We start from the raw sequence: 17,413 nt of genomic DNA, 5'->3' as shown, positions 1-17,413 counted from the left end.
GCCTGAGGACTGAAGGGTCCTGGGTTCAATTCCGATCAAGGGCATATGCCCGGGTTGCGGGCTTGATCCCCAGTAGGGGGCATGCAGGAGGCAACCAATCAATGATTCTCTCTAATCATTGATGTTTCTATCTCTCCCTTTCCCTTTTTCTCTGAAATCAATAAAAATACTTTAAAAAAATATATACATATATATACAAGTTCCTCTGACAAATTCCGCAAAATACAAAGCACTAAAATTTTAGATAAGTTAAAATGCTGAAAAGAACTTTATAATTCAATCATATTTCCCTCAGCAATAGCTTCTATTATAGAAAGTTTAATCAATAGATAAGGCTGAAAATGACATCATTTCAAATTTTATACCCTGTATTACATTCATTAAATAAAGTACTATGGAACTACTCAGAGAGTCACTAAACCAGTAATGTAGAATATTCAGGGTTGTTTTTTGTTGAAACTCACTTTATTAAAAAAAAAAAGTCATGAACAATAAATTACAATCATTTCCCCCCCTTTTATAAATTCTTCATAAAATATATTTGACAATTTTAAAAGAAAATTTCAAAAGTTGCTTTCATTTTTGAAGTGCTGATGACTTATTTTTTGACCATTTTGTCATGCTGGTGAATTATTTTGTAGCTGCTACAATAGTTTGATAAACATTTTACAGTTAAAAACAACAACAAAGAGGAAAAAACAGACCAGCAGAAAAACTATTCAGTGTGCTATGTATCTGACACTTAACACTTACTTCATCATAATGACAAAGTATCCCTTAGCACCAAAAAATCTACAGGAACCCCATCTTTCTAAGTGACAACTAGTGCAAAATAACATTCTAGGAACTAACTGTACAACTCCATATTTTAACTGGTCACAGCTGCCTACAAGCTTATTTTAAATATTTGGTCTTTTTTAATTAAGACAAATTTCATAAAACACTATAAAATCATGGCAAGAGACTCTATGAAGAATAATTGTTTATTGAGTACCTATTATGGGCAAGGCACTGTGCACAAATTCTTTCTTTCATTTTTCCTATAGCAAATATCCAAGAATTTTCAAGTATTGCTAGTCTCTTGTATTTCTTACTCCAGGCTGGTAAAGACCGATGGCTATACACCATTTTAAAACTGTCATTTTATCAACTGATCTTTAGTGCTGAGCACACAGTAGGTACTTAATAAATACCTCCTGATTGAAAGAACAAATAATGACAAAGAATTTACTGTCATTTTCCTTGGTATCTAAGGCTATTTTAGGATACAAAAACTTGAGAAAATTCCAGAAGAGACTTCCTGACCACCTCACACCCTTACCACCAGTGAAAGAAAAGAATTTTACTTCATAGGTTAAATCTTTCAAAGTAAATTATAATCATTAACTTTTAAATGAAGAAGACCCGAAAACTGTGTACTTAGGAAAGGATGGCTCCAAGCACATAGATATTTGAAGAACTTACCATCACCTGAATCATCATGAATCTGTCATGTTATTGACAAACATTACAATGATGCTCTTTACTTCCAGTAACTCAATCCCCTTGGCCAGATCTGTGTTATACTAATTTGGTGATCTAGAGGGTCAGTTATCATGAGGTGCCAATATATTGTTCCACCTCTTACTATCTTGAAAGTCATGTTAAAATGATTTTTTTGGTCTTCATTTTAAAAGACTTTATTTCAATAAAACCTTTTAGTCCAAGTTTTAAACTTCTGGATCAAATAACACATAGTTCAGAAAGTTTATATACTCTAATTTCTTTGTGCTTTTTTACCTTTTATAGTCCCCTGAACAAATTTTAAATAAGAAAAAAAGTTATGATAGCAATATTCCAAAAGTTGTAGAAGTTCAAAAGGAACATCTGAAGAGACTACGCAAACTATCAATTATTTCAATATTCTAACTTTTAAAAATACTTTTGACCAAAGGTTCTAGTGCTTTATAAAGATCAACCTAGATACGGTCTTAAGGTCTCTAACCTTAAAGGCTAATATTTTGTTTTAGGAAAACTTTCTTTCCTTAGATATTAACTATTTGCTTTTACAGAAAAACTGGAGACAACCATGTACAGTTAAAATCAAATTGACTTCAAGAGGAATAATGGTCTACTGGTTTTTGACATAGACCATACCAATGATTGTATAAAATCTATAACTTTTCTACTTGAAAGATATAGTTGATGTCACAATATATTATCCATTTGCCAAACTATATAGGTATCATCTCCGTTAGAAAAAGGTGATCAACATTTAATACAACTATATCACTACCATTATTGTGTCAAATTAGAAAAGAAAACAGTATTAGTACAAAAAATGAAAGGAATTCCAGTGATGAAACAAGAGACGATTCAGGGTAGGTAATGTGAGGATAGAGCTCATTTGGTTTCTTCAATTCTATGCTGAGGCTCAGACAAATTCTTGAAATAAAAAAGTAATGTGTCAAGTACTATAGTACATATATATAGCAATTATTTCAGAAATAGAAGAATCCTGTGTTCAGATTGCAGATGCTCAAGTGCAAACATGTCCCAATGCAGTGGTTTAACTGATGAATTGAATGCTTGGTTACCTAAAGAAGGTATGACTGAATCATCAATATCCTTGCCAACCTGCTACCACACAACGGCATGGCTAGTTCTACTCCTGCAGCTATGGGGCACTGGAGAGCTCAAACATATTCGGCAGCTTTGATCATTTAGTTTCATTTATGCTTAATCAGATTATTGTAGGCCCTCCAAAGTGATGCCTTTAAAAAAACTGTATAATTATAAAAATAAAGAACTTAGTATGATTTCATTAGAGGGAGGGAAAGGGTAGGAAGATGAAGGAAGATTCTTTTATTTTTCATCACTGATTTCACCAGCAAATCTCAAAAACCCAAACCTACATCAAATAATTTAAACAGAAGTGGCATTTTCTTCATATGGAATGCAAAATGCACACATTCACATACTTACATATACATAAATATATACATATATGCTTCCTTTACAAAGCTTCAAGGTTGCATTACCAGCACGCAAACCTCTTCTTCCATGGAAATTGCTAATACTGACAAGGAATGTCTAAAATACTTAGAGACATATTTCCAGAAAACTGGATTCTCTTTTCTTCTTGGCTCTTAAGAGAATTTTCCTGCCAAACTTCTACCAATGACCTTTAAAAAAAAAAAAATTTACACCCACATTGGTAATACATTTAAAACATACTAACAAAGTGGCCAGCTCAGACTTAAGAAAAATGAGGAAAAGAAATCCCACAATTAATTCTAAACCCTTAGAAGGTGAGGTTCAGCTTTTTATATTCTTTTTCAGCCACATTATGTTGCATTACTGTGAAAACAGAAGCAGCATATCATCCAAGATATTTGCAAATAATGTATGTGTCACGTTTCCCAGCTGCTATCTTTAAATGCAATTTGTACTAATCTGAGTTCTAGTTCAAAAGCATCTGGACGATCCTGAGGGTTTGCAGCCAGCATTTCCTTAATCAGTTGTTTCATTCGCCCATTCATAGACTTTTTCTTCACAGGAATAAGAAGTTCCATTTTGGGATTTTCCAGAAGCGCCTCCCCAACAGGCACAATCTCAGTTCCTTGTTTCACATAACTCCCCAAGAGTTCCTTCTTTGTCTCTGTGTCTATGAATGTGATCCTTTCCAGCATTGCCCAGATGATAATCCCCAGAGCAAAGATGTCAGCTTTTGCTGTGTAATGTCCCTCCCATACTTCAGGAGCCATGTAGAAATCTGTTCCACAGGCTGTGGAAAGGAAACACTTGTTTACACTGACAGGTTCTTCTGGGTTCTGCCCAGAGGCTGAACACACTTTACTTAGACCAAAATCAGCCACTTTCAGTGTGGGTTCCAAGTCACTGGTATCCAACCTGCTTTGAGAAATCAAGATGTTATCAGGTTTAAGATCTCGATGGATGATCTGGTTTTTATGCAAGAAAGCCAGGGCACTGCTCAGCTGAAGCATGAAGCTGGTGTTAGTTTTACGATTGGGTTTCCTGGACAACAGATATTCATTCATATCTCCTCCATCACAAAAATCCATTACAAACCACAAGTAATAGGCGCTTCTGGGATCAAAGGCAATTTCTCCTTTTAATGAAGTCTCTACGAGCTATAAGAAGGAAAAGAAAACAGTTTATAATCATCTGCAGAGTTTATATAATTCAGCTATAAAAAAAAAAGTAGCCGGTTAAGTTAGTCTCCAATTTTATGTGGATATTCTGTAAATATTTTATTTGGTCAGTGTTTTCATATGTGCATGTTATTTTAAACTTCAGTACTTGAAACTGTCACTTTGTCCCTAATAAGTACACACCAAATCTCCAAGTCAAGAGCTAAAAACTTATTTAAAAATAGCTTTATTTTGAAAAGTGTCCAACTGCATGTGTCAATGGAGTTGAACTCTACCCACTTAGCTAATACCTTCATGAAAAGATTGATGTTTAGCAGTTAGATCCTGGGAGATTGCCAGCTGGCATATAAACATCAATTAGGAAATTATATTACATGAAACTGCCTGAAATATTCTTCTTCCTCATTGCACACAGACTATCAACATCATCTAAAAAATCGAGAAAAAAATGATCAAGGAACAACTAGTTATTATAGAAATAAAGTGTTCCTGTAGTCACTGATGAAAAAAGATACATTACTCTATACACTTCTACAACCAGAATGCAAATATGTTGGCTCTCTGTATCACTGATGGCTTCTAAAGATCCAATTTATAAAAATTTTATTTGCATTTTGATATAAAAATTCAAAACTGAGTGTGTATATTTCTTTGATACAGCTGAAAATCTGGAATAAATCAGTTTTATTTGTTATTACCTAATTATAAATCTCCTATTATCTGAAATTAAAGAGTATTAATTACTTTACTGAACATGAACTACCATTCTAAAATATAGGTATATAGCCCTGACTGGCGTGGCTCAGTGTTTGAGCATCGACCTATGAACCATGAGGTCCTGGGTTCGATTCCTGGTCAGGGCACATGGCTCGGGTTGTGGGCTGGATCCCCAGTGTGGGGCATGCAGAAGGCAGACAATCCATGATACTCTCCTCTCTCATTATTGATGTTTCTATCTCCTTCTCCCTCTCCCTTCCTCTCTGAAATTAATAAAAAAATATTTAAAAAATAAATAAAATATAGGCATATAGTGCTTTGAAAACGTATGTCCTATAGTGTCCTCTTTAGAACCATGGGTTTAAAAGAAACTCAGTAGGGAAGCCGAAGCGTTGTTGAAGAGTGAGTGAACTGCTAACTTTACTTTCAAATCTACGGGTACTTCCTCTTGTCACTTTGGCGGGCAAAAGCAAAGAACAATTCTCTGTGCCATTTCCCGCCCCAATGGCAAACAACAGTAATTGCAAAGGTCTGCTAATGACCTTTTTGCCTGCATTTTCTTTGTTGCAAGTGTTTGCCAGTGAAGACAGAAAATGAAAGACTGTATCATAGTTATTTACCAGGTGCATTGTTACTAAATATGTTGAGAGTAAAGACTAGTACCATCACTCTTACTTCACTCTCTTTTTCTGCCTTTACTCTCAAAAGCAAACTTCCTAAATAGTTTAAGCAATGCGAAGTCCCAGCATTCAAAGAATGGTTTAGAGTAAGGCCAGATAGTAAATACATATTTTAGGCTTACAAGCCACATAAGCTCTCTCTGTTCCATGTTCTTTGTCCTTTCATTTTTTTTTTTTCAATTCTTAAAAAATGTAAAAACTATTTTTAGCATTTAGGCCATACAAAAACTGGTCTAGGCTATAGTTTGAGGTCCTCTGATTGAGAGCTACAGCAATAGAGAACCCAATTTGCTTATTTTCATGTGTAGAAGATGTTAGTCACTGGCTCTCTTGCCTAAAATCCTTCAATAGCTTCCCTGTTCTCTTAGGATATAGTCTAGGCCAGTGGTCGGCAAACTCATTAGTCAACAGAGCCAAATATCAACAGTACAACGATTGAAATTTCTTTTGAGAGCCAAATTTTTTAAACTTAAAACTTCTTCTAATGCCACTTCTTCAAAATAGACTCGCCCAGGCTGTGGTATTTTGTGGAAGAGCCACACTCAAGGGGCCAAAGAGCCGCATGTGGCTCGTGAGCCGCAGTTTGCTGACCACTGGTCTAGGCTCTTTAACAAGGGCTAAGGGCTCCTGTGTGCTCTGACCTCTGCTGCGCTTTCTAGCCTCATCTAAAATAACTCATCCTAGCCCAGTCGGGTGTGACTCAGTGGTTGAGCGTTGACCCAGGAACCAAGATTCCTGGTCGCTGGGTTGCAGACTAGATTCCCAATGTAGGGCGTGCAGGAGGCAGCCGATCAATGATTCTCTCTCATCATTGACATTTCTATCTCTCTCTTACTCTCCCTTCCTCTCTGAAATCAACAGAAATATATTTTTTAAAAAACTCATTCTATACACTAAAGTCTTACTATTTTCTTTCAATTCTTAGAACGTGTCATACTTTTTGCTTCAATAGATTTGCATGCATAGTTCTTTCTGCCTAGGAAGTTTTCTTACTCACCTGGCTAATTCCACTTTACCCTACAAATTTAGTTAAAGCAGTTAGCAATTACTGAACCCCAGGATGTCAGTTTCCCTGTTATATGTTCCTATGCCATCCTGTACTTCTCACTCATGACACTTACCACAAGTATGCAGAGTGGCCACTAAGTTCCTATGCATGAGATTGTGTCCTCTGTTAATTACTTGTTTTACATTTTCTTCTAGGTGAAGTGTTTAGATATCAGGAACTGATTTCTTTTTTTTCTTTTTTTAATCCTCACCTGAAGTTATTTTTTTCATTGATCTTTAGAGAAAGAGTGGTAGGGAAAGGGAGGGAGAGAAAGAGAGAGGAACATCGATGGGAGAGACACATACGACTATTTGCCTCCCACACTCGCTCCAACCAGCCAGGGCTGGGTATCAAACCTGCACCTGAGGTATGTGCCCTTGACTGGGAATCAAACCTGCAACCCTTCAGTCCTCTGGTGGATGCTCTAACCACTAAGCAACCAGCCAAGGCAGGAACTGATTTAATGATTCCAACAGACAACAAAGAAGCTATCTGGAAAAACATGGAGAAAAATAAAAGGTTTGTATAGAGAATTGAGAAGACTATGCATAGGAACTCTGTGACCACTCTCTAGATTTAATTGTCTTTACCAGATATAAATATTGGTTGTCTTTACTAGATATAAATTTAGATAAACTAAATGTGTTGATGAATATCTGGTTAACTAAACAAATCTATAGAAAAGACAATTTTAATAGGTCTACCTAGCACTGAGTACTCCTATATGTTAAATATTATATCTGCATCACTTCTAATTTTGACGACTTCCATGGAAGGTAGAAATTATTATTCCTATTTTACATACAAGAGGTAGATGCTGGGAAAAGTTAGATTATTTATTTAAGGTCATACACCTAGCAAAAAGGGCCACAAGTAAAACACAAGTCTATCAAGCTTTAAAAGAGGAAAGAGATTACTAAACAAAAAGGTGTTTTAGATTAAAAAAAAAAAAAAATCATCACTGCCCTGGCCAGTGTGGCTCAGTTGGTTGGAGCATTGTCCCATACACCAAAAGGTGGTGAGTTTGATTCCCGGTCAGGGCACATACCCAGGTTTTGAGTTCGAACCCTGTTACCATGTTTCTCTCTCACATTGATGTCTCTATCTCCCTCCTTTCCTCTAAGATCAATTTTTAAAAAAATCACTGAATCAAGTTTGGAAGTACTTATATCTTAAAGCCTTGAAAGACCAGCTAATACCTAGTTACTATAAAGCTTGCTTGATCTGGACTCAAGGATACCATCAGCACTGTCATGTGTTTAAATGTCTTGGTCTCCAAAATTCAATGGAAGGTTCTATAAACTTTTAAGAGCAAATTCGGTGATAAGAATGTTTCTGATATTTTCTATGAGTGTAACTTACAAAATAAGCACCTTTAGAAAAGTAAACAATAAATCAAATAGAAGCAAAAGAGTTGTGTTTTATGTTCAGTCTTAGAAAACTTCAGGGCATAGCATGGTAAACTGCATATTAGATTCTCAGGATTGATATTTGTTCACCATACAGTAGAACTAATTACACATACACGTATTGTTTTCTAATCTGTAAGCCTGTGTTGTTTTAAAAACAGACTTTAGCCTAATGGTAAATTCTGAATTCAGATACACTCATGGAAAATTGTTTCCTTTTCCAAGAATGACTGTACTTAAGAAATTTTATTCTGGCCTTTAACTAGCTATGTCTTAAGAATCTTTTCTCTTTAGTAAGTATAGAGTTACTAGAGATTTTGGTCGATGGCAGAAGCCAACCTAAAAAAAACTAACCTTTTCTGTTTTCCTGTTAATGCTTTTCCCAAGTCTACAAAAGAGTAACATGGAGGCAAAAGAATAATTTGGAGATTAAGAGAGCACAATTTTTAGGTTCCAATTCTGCTAATTGCTAGCTACGTGACTTTGTATGTAATCTAAACCTCAGTTTCTTTATTTGTATGTAGATAATAATAGTACTTTTCTCATAGTATTGTTCTGAACAACTGCCTTTAAAGCACTTAGCACACAGCATGGAACTAAGTAGAAACCCAAATCAGTTAGCTTTAGCACTGTTAACAACATTCAGGTGCTAAACCACATACTTCATGAAAATTAAGTGGAATTGAATGGTTAAAAAACTATATAATCGTCTAAAACAGCAAAGGCTTATGTTCAAAGCAGTGTCCTATGGATGCTGCTATTGATTGTGGAGATTTTCTTTTTCTTTTGTCTTCAGTTTTAAAAAAATTGATTTCAAATAAGTAAACTTACTAGGGTCTAGTCTTGATTATTTCTCTAGCTCCTATGTTGCCCCATTCCTATGTAGACTGGCAAATATCATGGCATAACAGGTGGCTTATATTATTTTTAGGTATTTGCATCACGGTCTAAATAACACCTTATTTTAAAGCAAACATCTATTCAATCTTTGGCAGACCCCTATCTACGCCTAACTACATGAACACCTGCATTAAAAGTAGTTCATTTGATTCTTTCATTCCTCTTTTTGCTTACCAATGCTACATTCAAATCATTTCTATTTCCCGTTTAACCACACATACCTGTAAATAAAGGGAAGAATTAGAGCCATGGGACATCTTTTGCACCATCCCATCTTTTTGTAGAATGCATTCCTCCAAGTGAATCACATTTGGATGTTGGCTCTTGATACTGCTTAGGGCCCAGAACTCACGCAGGGCTAGTTCAACATTCTCAGGAGCATGGCATCGTATTTTCTTCACTGCCACGCGTGCAGAGGTCTTTCTGATGACTGCTTCATACACAACACCGTAACTACCTCGGCCTACCTCCCGTATTAGATCGTACTTTGGCTGGCTACTCACCATCTTCAAGGTCAAGGCTTCTGGAAAAATCAACAAAATGCTTTATTGAAATTAAGCATGCCTACTGGCTTGTATTGCTTCTTATGTACGATTTAGCTATCATTTCTCTCACTGTTTGCAATGCTTGAAAGATATTTGCTATACCTTGGGCAAATCTAAACATTTTAATAATAACAGTAAAACAGCTAACATTAATGTAGTACTTACCATCAGGAACTATTTCAAGCAATTTTTAATACAGGTTGGGGCAAAAGTAGGTTTACAGTTGTGACTACACAAAAGTTTATTCTTTTTTAAAAAATATATAATTTTATTGATTCAGAGAGGAAGGGAGAGGAAGAGATAGAAACATCAATGATGAGAGAGAATCATCGATTGGCAGCCTCCTGCAAGTCCCCTACTGGGGATCTAGCCCACAACCGGGACACATACCCTTGACTGGAACCGAACCCAGGACCCTTCAGTCCAAAAGCTGATGCTCTATCCACTGAGCCAAACAGGCCAGGGCAAAGGTTAATTCTTATATTATTATTTATTAATTATTGTATTATTTTCCAAACGAACAGCTGTAAGCCTACTTTTGCCCCACTCTGTATTCTGGGTATCAACCCTTTGAAATATATTTGTATTAATCCACGTAATCCTCATAATAATGCTATGAAGTAGATACTACTATTGCCATTTTAAGGTGAGAAAATTAAAGCATGGAGAGTTTAAACAACATGCCCAAAGTTGGGTAGTAGCTGGTGGACCTGAGATTTGAAACCAGGCCACCTGGCTCTGACATCCGTACTTTTAACCACTACACTCTAGTGCCTCTTACAAAAACTGCTTCAATAGTCACTTTAAAAATAAACCAAAAAATTCAGCATCCTTACTTACTGATCAGGGAAAAACAAATTCTAGCTTCTCTTTAAAGCTGACACACACACATAAAAGGTCATAAAACAGCAAAAATCCCTCATAGTTAGAAATACAAACACCTGGCTTATGCTTAGGGACTGAAAGCGAACCAGATCACATTTAGAAATGAAAATGTGTCAAGTCAAAATGTGTATGTTCCTATTTTAATTTTATGTTACTTCCTTATTTCTTGCAAACTAAATGAAAATAAAGTCTGTGGAGAAAAAACGTTCCTTTTAAAATAAAGGAAGCTACTTAGAATATGATTACCTTTCTGTCGTTGAACAATAGTTATTTAGATCTAGGTCATTTTTGCCAACAAAAACTGTCCTACATATCAAGGGGCTCTCTTTGTTTGTGGGAACAAAAAGCTACTGATCCTTGAGCCTGAAAGATTGGGAACAGCTACTTTAAGTCCATAGTTTTGATTTAATAAAGAAAACGAAAGCTTCTGAGATTGCTTCTTAGTCCCACGTCCTCTGATTGGACACCCACCCCTCAAATTCCTAGTGTATTTCCTAGCGTCTGACTTCCTGGCCCAGAATCCTCTGCCCTAACCACACAGTAGACTTCCTTTTCTGCTTTCCATGGATCGCCAAGTATTGCCCATCTCCAAGGGCTGGATCTTTGAAACCATCCCATATACCCAGACGAAGAGCTCCTCAAGGAGCGGGAGGGCGGGTGTTTATGAAATCCTTGCGATCCGATCAAAACACAGCAAGGCGATGCATCCTGTGCTCACCTCCGTGACTTAGGTGGGCATCCCGGGCCCTCCCGCCCGCTGTGCTAATTCAGCGCCCGGACGCGGGCCGGCCAGGCCGTACACCTGCTGGTGCCCGGGAAGGGCCGGTCCTGGGCAGAGGTGCAGCCAGACGCGGCAGCTGCGGGCCCAGCTCATTGGCCAAGTAGCAGGCCCACCCCCTCCTCAGCTGCGTCCAGACCAAACCCGGAGGGAATCCTCCCGAGGCCCTGCACTCGCAGGGGCCAGTCCTGCGGCTGCCCCAACCCCTGGGGGCTGGCGGCTGAGGCCGGGGGCCCGGGGAGGAGGCCACAGGCATAAGAGGAGGCCGGTGGCCTGAGGTGTGCGGGCCGGAGGCCTGAGGGGCGCGAGGCCCTCCCCAGGAGGACTCCGCTGACAGGGCTGTGACAGGCCCCCTGGAGAGGCAGCACCTGCGGGGCCCTCGGCTCTGCAGCAGGGCCTCTCCGCCAGGCTGACGAGCCGGATTTACCTCAGGGTAGCCGCCGCCGCTTCTCCCTCTCACGGGCTCTGCAGGCCGCCATTATCGGGCAGCTCGCGCCTCCGCCGCCGCGGCCTCCCGTCAGAGGCCGGCGCGCGCCCCCGTGCTGCGCGGACTCACACCCCGACGCCTCGGGCCCCGCCCCCTCCGGCTTTCCGTAGCGCGAGCCGGACGCAGCGCTGTCCCCATTGGGCGCGCGCCCCGCGCTCCCTGGCCACCTCCGCGCTCCCCGCTCCCCGCTCCCCTGGCTTCCAGGAGTCGAGAGTTGGGAAGGTGTGCGCGCTCCGGCACGCACCACTCCTGTCCCTCCACGCAGGGGAGGTCGGGCCCGGGAGCGAGGAGGCCACCCCACGCTTGGGACTCGGCCGCAGCGGGCGAGCACGGCCCGGGCCCCAGGCTGGTCCTCAGCAGCAGGTCTGGGCGCAGGGTGCATGCGCTCGGCGCGGCCACCCCTCTCCCTTTCGCCCCCCTGCCGACCTACCCAGCTGCGGGCAGGCGTGCGAGAGTCGTTGGGGTAGGACGCCTGGTGCATCTTCCTTGGCGCGGGCCTAGGGTGCGTGCGGGAAGCGGAGCGCCTTGGCGGGCTCGCGGGGAGGCGCGGCCCGAGCTGGGAGGCCTGGCGTCGGCCCCGCCGGGAGGGAGGCTGCACCTTTTGTCAGAGTCTCCGAGCCATGTTTGCGGGCGGTGCAGTTGCCGAGGGGGCAGCGGCGCCGGGCTGGGTGCGATCATCTGGGAAGACGCCGTCCCCTGCCCCGCCGGCGCGGTGGTATCTCCCTTAAAGAAGCCAGCGCCTCATTGTTCGTGGCCCGCGGCCGCCGGGAGTCGGGGGCGCCCAGCCCGGCGCGTGGAGGAAGGGACAGTGGCGCCCGCACCTGGCCGCTGTCACCCGCGCATGTCCTGCTTGACGGTCGCACCCGCGGGCTCGTGGAGAGTCGAGATCCAGCGGGCGCGCGGCGAGAGGCGGCAGTCGGAGCCGGTGGGGCCGGGATTGGCAGAGAACACAGCGGCGCTCTCGGGCCGACGGTCAGCCCGGTCATTGGGCCAGCCGGCAGCCGTCAGTCAGCTCTCAGCGCGCATTCGCCTGGCCAGCCCGGGGCTGTCAGTTACTCAGGGACCAAAACCAATCCGTCATTCAGTTAGTTACACAGATGAGTAAGCATCCGCCAGAAACGTCCATTCCTTCTTCACCTATTATGCACCTCCTATTTGTCAATAAGGCGGTTGTTCCTCCTCCCATTGCTGTATCAGGCACGATGTGCAAAGAATCTGTCACCGCCTTCAAGGATCAGTCAATTACCCATTTTATTTTCTGTCCTGCATTTATTGACCTTCTCTCTAGAGTCTGGAACTGACTTTAGAGAAGGTCTAAATTATCTCACCTAATCCTAACCAAACCCCACAGGCTTTATTATTAACCCTATTTTTACAAAAATGAAACAGACCTCTGACTTATTTGATTTGAAGGTGTCTATTTCTTGGGGGGAGGGTGCCTGCTTTGAATGCTCACACCCCTAGTGTAACACCTCCCCTTCCCCCATTCTATCCCCCAAAAAACTGATCTGTAATCTGTACCAGGCTTTTGTCCTTAGTGCCATGTAGCAGTCTTCACCTTTCTTCTGGGACTACTGGGGTCAGCCAAGGCTTGGTTTCTGCTCTTGAAAGTAGAGGGAAAATACGGAGGGCTCTGTAGACAGCTAGCTACCTGTATGGATAATTGATCAGAATCAGGGGATGGATATCTCTAGGCCAGAGGAGGCTCTTTTGTTTGTCTCAGTCATTAAATATAGGAGCCCCTTCTTTCAATTTGGCTGCAGAACAGACGTGAAATCCATCCCCCTCAATCCCCAAAGCACGCTGAGTCTAGTCTGTGAGGTGGATTCAGGACTTGTGGAGCTTGAAACTTAAACAATTTAGGGTGTCCGCTTTAGGAAAAAGACTACAAATTGGCCCTGTAAACACATTGTTGGGGCTTTGGAAAGGGTTTCGTTTTTTATAAATATATATATATATATTTTATTGATTTCAGAGAGAGGGAGTGAGATAGAAACATCATTGATGAGAGAGAATCATTGATCAGCTGCCCCCTGCACACCTCCTACCTGGGCATGTGCCCTGATGGGGAATCAAACTGTGACCTGGTTTATTTATAGATCGACGTTCAGCCACTGAGCCACATCAGCCAGGCAAGAAAAGTTATTTTTATAGAATTCCAACTAATAAACACAGAAGAGATTATAGCATTAGAAAAGTATGATTTTGCAAATCCTAATGAAATACTGCATCTAGGCAAAGATCATGTAATGATGCTAAAATATTTGGGTGAAAAGTTGTTGGGTAACTTTGAAATGGAGAGCTTAGGCTGACACAGCCTGAACCCATTAACTTGTCTTAAAATCACTAAGTGCTCTTCATGAAATATTATTGCAGGGAAAAAAAAGAAGAATCTAAACCTAATTAAGTCAAGATCCAATTACTTGGCTAGGTTACCAAAAATATGAGGGACAGGATATCACCACAATCAGCCAAACTCAAAATGTGGGGCATTCAACAGGACAAGTGACCTGGTTTCTGCAACAAATTCATGGCAGTAAAATAAAAAGGGAATGTAGAATATTAAAGCATAAAAGTCAAGACTTTACCAAAGGCAAAAACATTTGGATCCTGATTCAAGTGAGCCAACTGTCAAAATGCATCTTTATACAATCCGTGCATTTTTTAAAAAATATATTTTTATTGATTTCAGAGAGGAAGGGAGGAGAGAGAGATAGAAACATCAATAATGAGAGAGAATCATTGATCCGATGCCTCCTGCAGGCCCCCTACTAGGGACCGAGCTCGCAAACCAGGCATGTGCCCTTGACTGGAATCGAACCCGGGACCCTTCAGTCCACAGGCTGACGCTCTGTCCACTGAGCCAAACCAGCCAGGGCCAATCCGTGCATTTTTATATGAACTGATAAATTAAGGACTTTTAATTTTTCTTCGTTAGGTATGATAATAACACCGTGCTTATAGAAATTAAACCCCCTTTTTAAAAAAAATTAGAACTGCACACTGATGTATAATGGATAAAATAAAAATGTGATCTGGGATGTGCTTTAAAAATATCCCACAGGCAGCATAGCAAACCAAAAGAGGAGGAAGAGTGGTAGAATGTTGGTAGTTGTTGAAACCTGGTGCTGGTAACATGGGGTTTGTTATACTATTCAACCTCTGTGTATGTTTGAGTTTTTTCGTAAAAAGTTAGAAAACTATGCTCAAAAAGTGAATGTGTTGACTGGGAACTTGGATGTAGCATTCCAGCCCCCTGCTGGCAGATTCTATTAGGACAGCTACTGCCCCAGTCGCTCTGAATTCCCAGACCTGACTAGAAGAGAAACGTTACCAGTACTTATAAATCTTACAAGAACCCTACAAAACAATAGTATTAGCATACCATTTTACAGCTGAGGAAAAAGACTCAGAGGGACTCAGTAATTTATTGTATTTATTTTAAGAAATAGGTTTTTATTGATTTCAGAGAGGAAGGAAGAGGGAGAGAGAGAAACATCAATGATGAGAGAGAATCATTGATCGACCTCCTGCACACTTCCTCCTGGGGATTGAGCCCGAAACCCTGGCATGTACCCTGACCAGGAATTGAACCTTGACCTCCTGGTTCATAGGTCGATGCTCAACCACTGAGCCACACCAGCAGGACGGCTGGGCGGGACTCAATAATTTCAGTTCCTAATAAGTCAGTGGAGCCAAGATTCCATGTTCTAAGTTACAAGATTGGTGCTTCTGGATCTTACATTTTCTTACCCAAGCAAAGGGTCACATGGGAAAAGGCAAGTGGAGATGCCCCTAATGAGAATGGATCCACAGGAAGCATATCACCTATGAACAATAGATAAATAAAGGTAAATAGGTAATATAAATAAGTCAGGCACAGTGCAAAGTGCCTGTCTATCCATGATTTCATTTACTCTGCAGTTATCCTGGGAGGTACACACTTTTATTTCTCCCCTTTTACAACTGAGGAAAAAGAGGTCCTAAGAGATGAGAGGACTTGTCCAAAGTTACATAGCTAGAAAATAGCAGAATTGGAACTTGAACCCAGGTCTGACTATAATGACTGTGTTCTTTAATTTTTTGAGATACAATTTACATATAGTAAAGTGCTCGCATAATGCTTCAGTTTTAATCTATAGTAACTATTGTATACTGCTTGTCTTACTTTAGCATGAATACAAATATTAATTTTTCATGGATATTTTATTACTTTCTTTTCTAAGTAAGAATGGAATGATAAAAGAGAAGAAACTGGTTAAGAAAGGAAAGGTGGACAGGTAAGGTCAGAGTTCACAGTAGGAACAGATGTTCCTCTCACCCGATTCTCCACTCCAGAAGCCTGGGGAGGGCCCTGTTTTTGCCCCCCTGGGGCTGTCCTGAGGCCTGGGCCCACAGGTGGGGTCCTGCTGTCCACTGGAAAGGTGGATTCCTGGAAGTTCCTCCCCGTCCCCTGCCCCATCCCAGACAACTCTGTTCCTGGAAGTTAAAGGAACTGGGCTGCAATGTTTACTGTGGCCTGAGCAGGATGCCTGTCATTGGCTCTTACCCCCTACAGGAGGGTTCAGTGCTGCTGGCAGATAGGATTTCAGTTCCTGCCCAGCCGTTCACCTGCTTTGTGATCTGGAGCAAGTTGCTTGACTTCTCACGAGCCTCAGTTTCCTTATATATAAAACTGATGCTAGAAGTCTCTGAAGGGATTGAATGCAACAATGTGAGCGACACATTTGGCACCCTGACCTGGCACCCTACAGCACTCAAAACAGGGTAGTTATGATTATTGTTTTCCTGCCACCCTCATCCTCTTCAAGGCCATGAAAGGCTTGGAGTGATGGGCTGAAAAGGCATTCAAATGTCTTGGCTGCCAGGAGAGAATGCCTTTCTAATTAGCCCTGTCAAAGGAACTCAAAAAGAGTTCGGAGGCTTTGGCTAGAAATAAATAATAAAGATTTATTCCAAGGCCCTAGGGTTTGCCAACTGGAGGCACAACTACGTAATACCCAGAATGTTCCGAAGGGAAAAGAAAAGCTAAGCGTTCTTACAGGGAAAAGTACATTGTTGGGAAGATCAGCCCTGTGTTCTTAGTCTCTGGGTTGGACCAAGATGGTGATCCTCTAGATGACAGTCTATCAGTGGTTCTCAACTTTCCTAATGCCATGACCCTTTATTTTATTTTATTTTTTAATATATATATTTTTTTATTTTTTACAAAGAGGAAGGGAGAAGGATAGAGAGTTAGAAACATTGATGAGAGAGAAACATCAATCAGCTGCCTCCTGCACACCTCCCACTGGGGATGTGCCCAGAACCAAGGTACATGCCCTTGACCGGAATCGAACCTGGGACCCTTCAGTCCGCAGGCAAACGCTCTATCCACTGAGCCAAACCAGTTAGGGCATGCCCTGACCCTTTAATACAGTTCCTCATGTTGTGGTGACCCCCAACCATAAAATTATTTTCGTTGCTACTTCATAACTGTAATTTTGCTACTGTTATGAATCGTAATGTAAATATCTGTGTTTTCTGATGGTTTTAGGCCAGTGGTCGGCAAACTCATTAGTCAACAGAGCCAAATATCAACAGTACAACGATTGAAATTTCTTTTGAGAGCTGAAAACCGACTTCTGCACATGGGCCACGAAGTTTCAATCGCACTGTACGTGCGCACTGTACGTGGTATTTTGTGGAAGAGCCACACTCAAGGGGCCAAAGAGCCGCATGTGGCTTGCAAGCCGCGGTTTGCCGACCACTGTCTTAGGCGACCCTGCTAGAGGTTCGCGACCCACAGGTTGAGAACCGCTGCTGTAGAG

The 17,413-nt window shown here is 41.3% G+C and overlaps 1 protein-coding gene across 3 annotated transcripts; it reads right to left on the bottom strand.

The window, feature by feature from the left end:
* Nucleotides 1–457: 457 nt before the first annotated feature.
* Nucleotides 458–12,564, bottom strand: PDIK1L (PDLIM1 interacting kinase 1 like). 3 transcript variants are annotated; one of them, XM_080656292.1, is made up of 3 exons: nt 12,034–12,564; nt 9,130–9,431; nt 458–4,133 (listed from the first exon to the last, which is right to left on the bottom strand). In XM_080656292.1, exons 2-3 carry the CDS (start codon nt 9,412–9,414, stop codon nt 3,393–3,395), a joined length of 1,026 nt encoding a protein of 341 aa, XP_080512418.1. In that variant the 5' UTR covers nt 9,415–9,431; nt 12,034–12,564; the 3' UTR covers nt 458–3,392. The 3 variants fall into 3 exon arrangements, with proteins under 3 accessions (XP_080512418.1, XP_080512417.1, XP_080512419.1); XM_080656291.1 differs by lacking the exon at nt 12,034–12,564 and adding an exon at nt 11,544–11,680; XM_080656293.1 differs by lacking the exon at nt 12,034–12,564 and adding an exon at nt 11,544–11,633 and having other exon boundaries at nt 9,130–9,428.
* Nucleotides 12,565–17,413: the final 4,849 nt, after the last annotated feature.

Source organism: Plecotus auritus (assembly GCF_963455305.1).
Source record: "Plecotus auritus genome assembly, chromosome: 2".
Classification (NCBI taxonomy): Eukaryota; Metazoa; Chordata; class Mammalia; order Chiroptera; family Vespertilionidae; genus Plecotus; species Plecotus auritus.
This window is presented reverse-complemented; position numbering and strand designations above follow the sequence as displayed.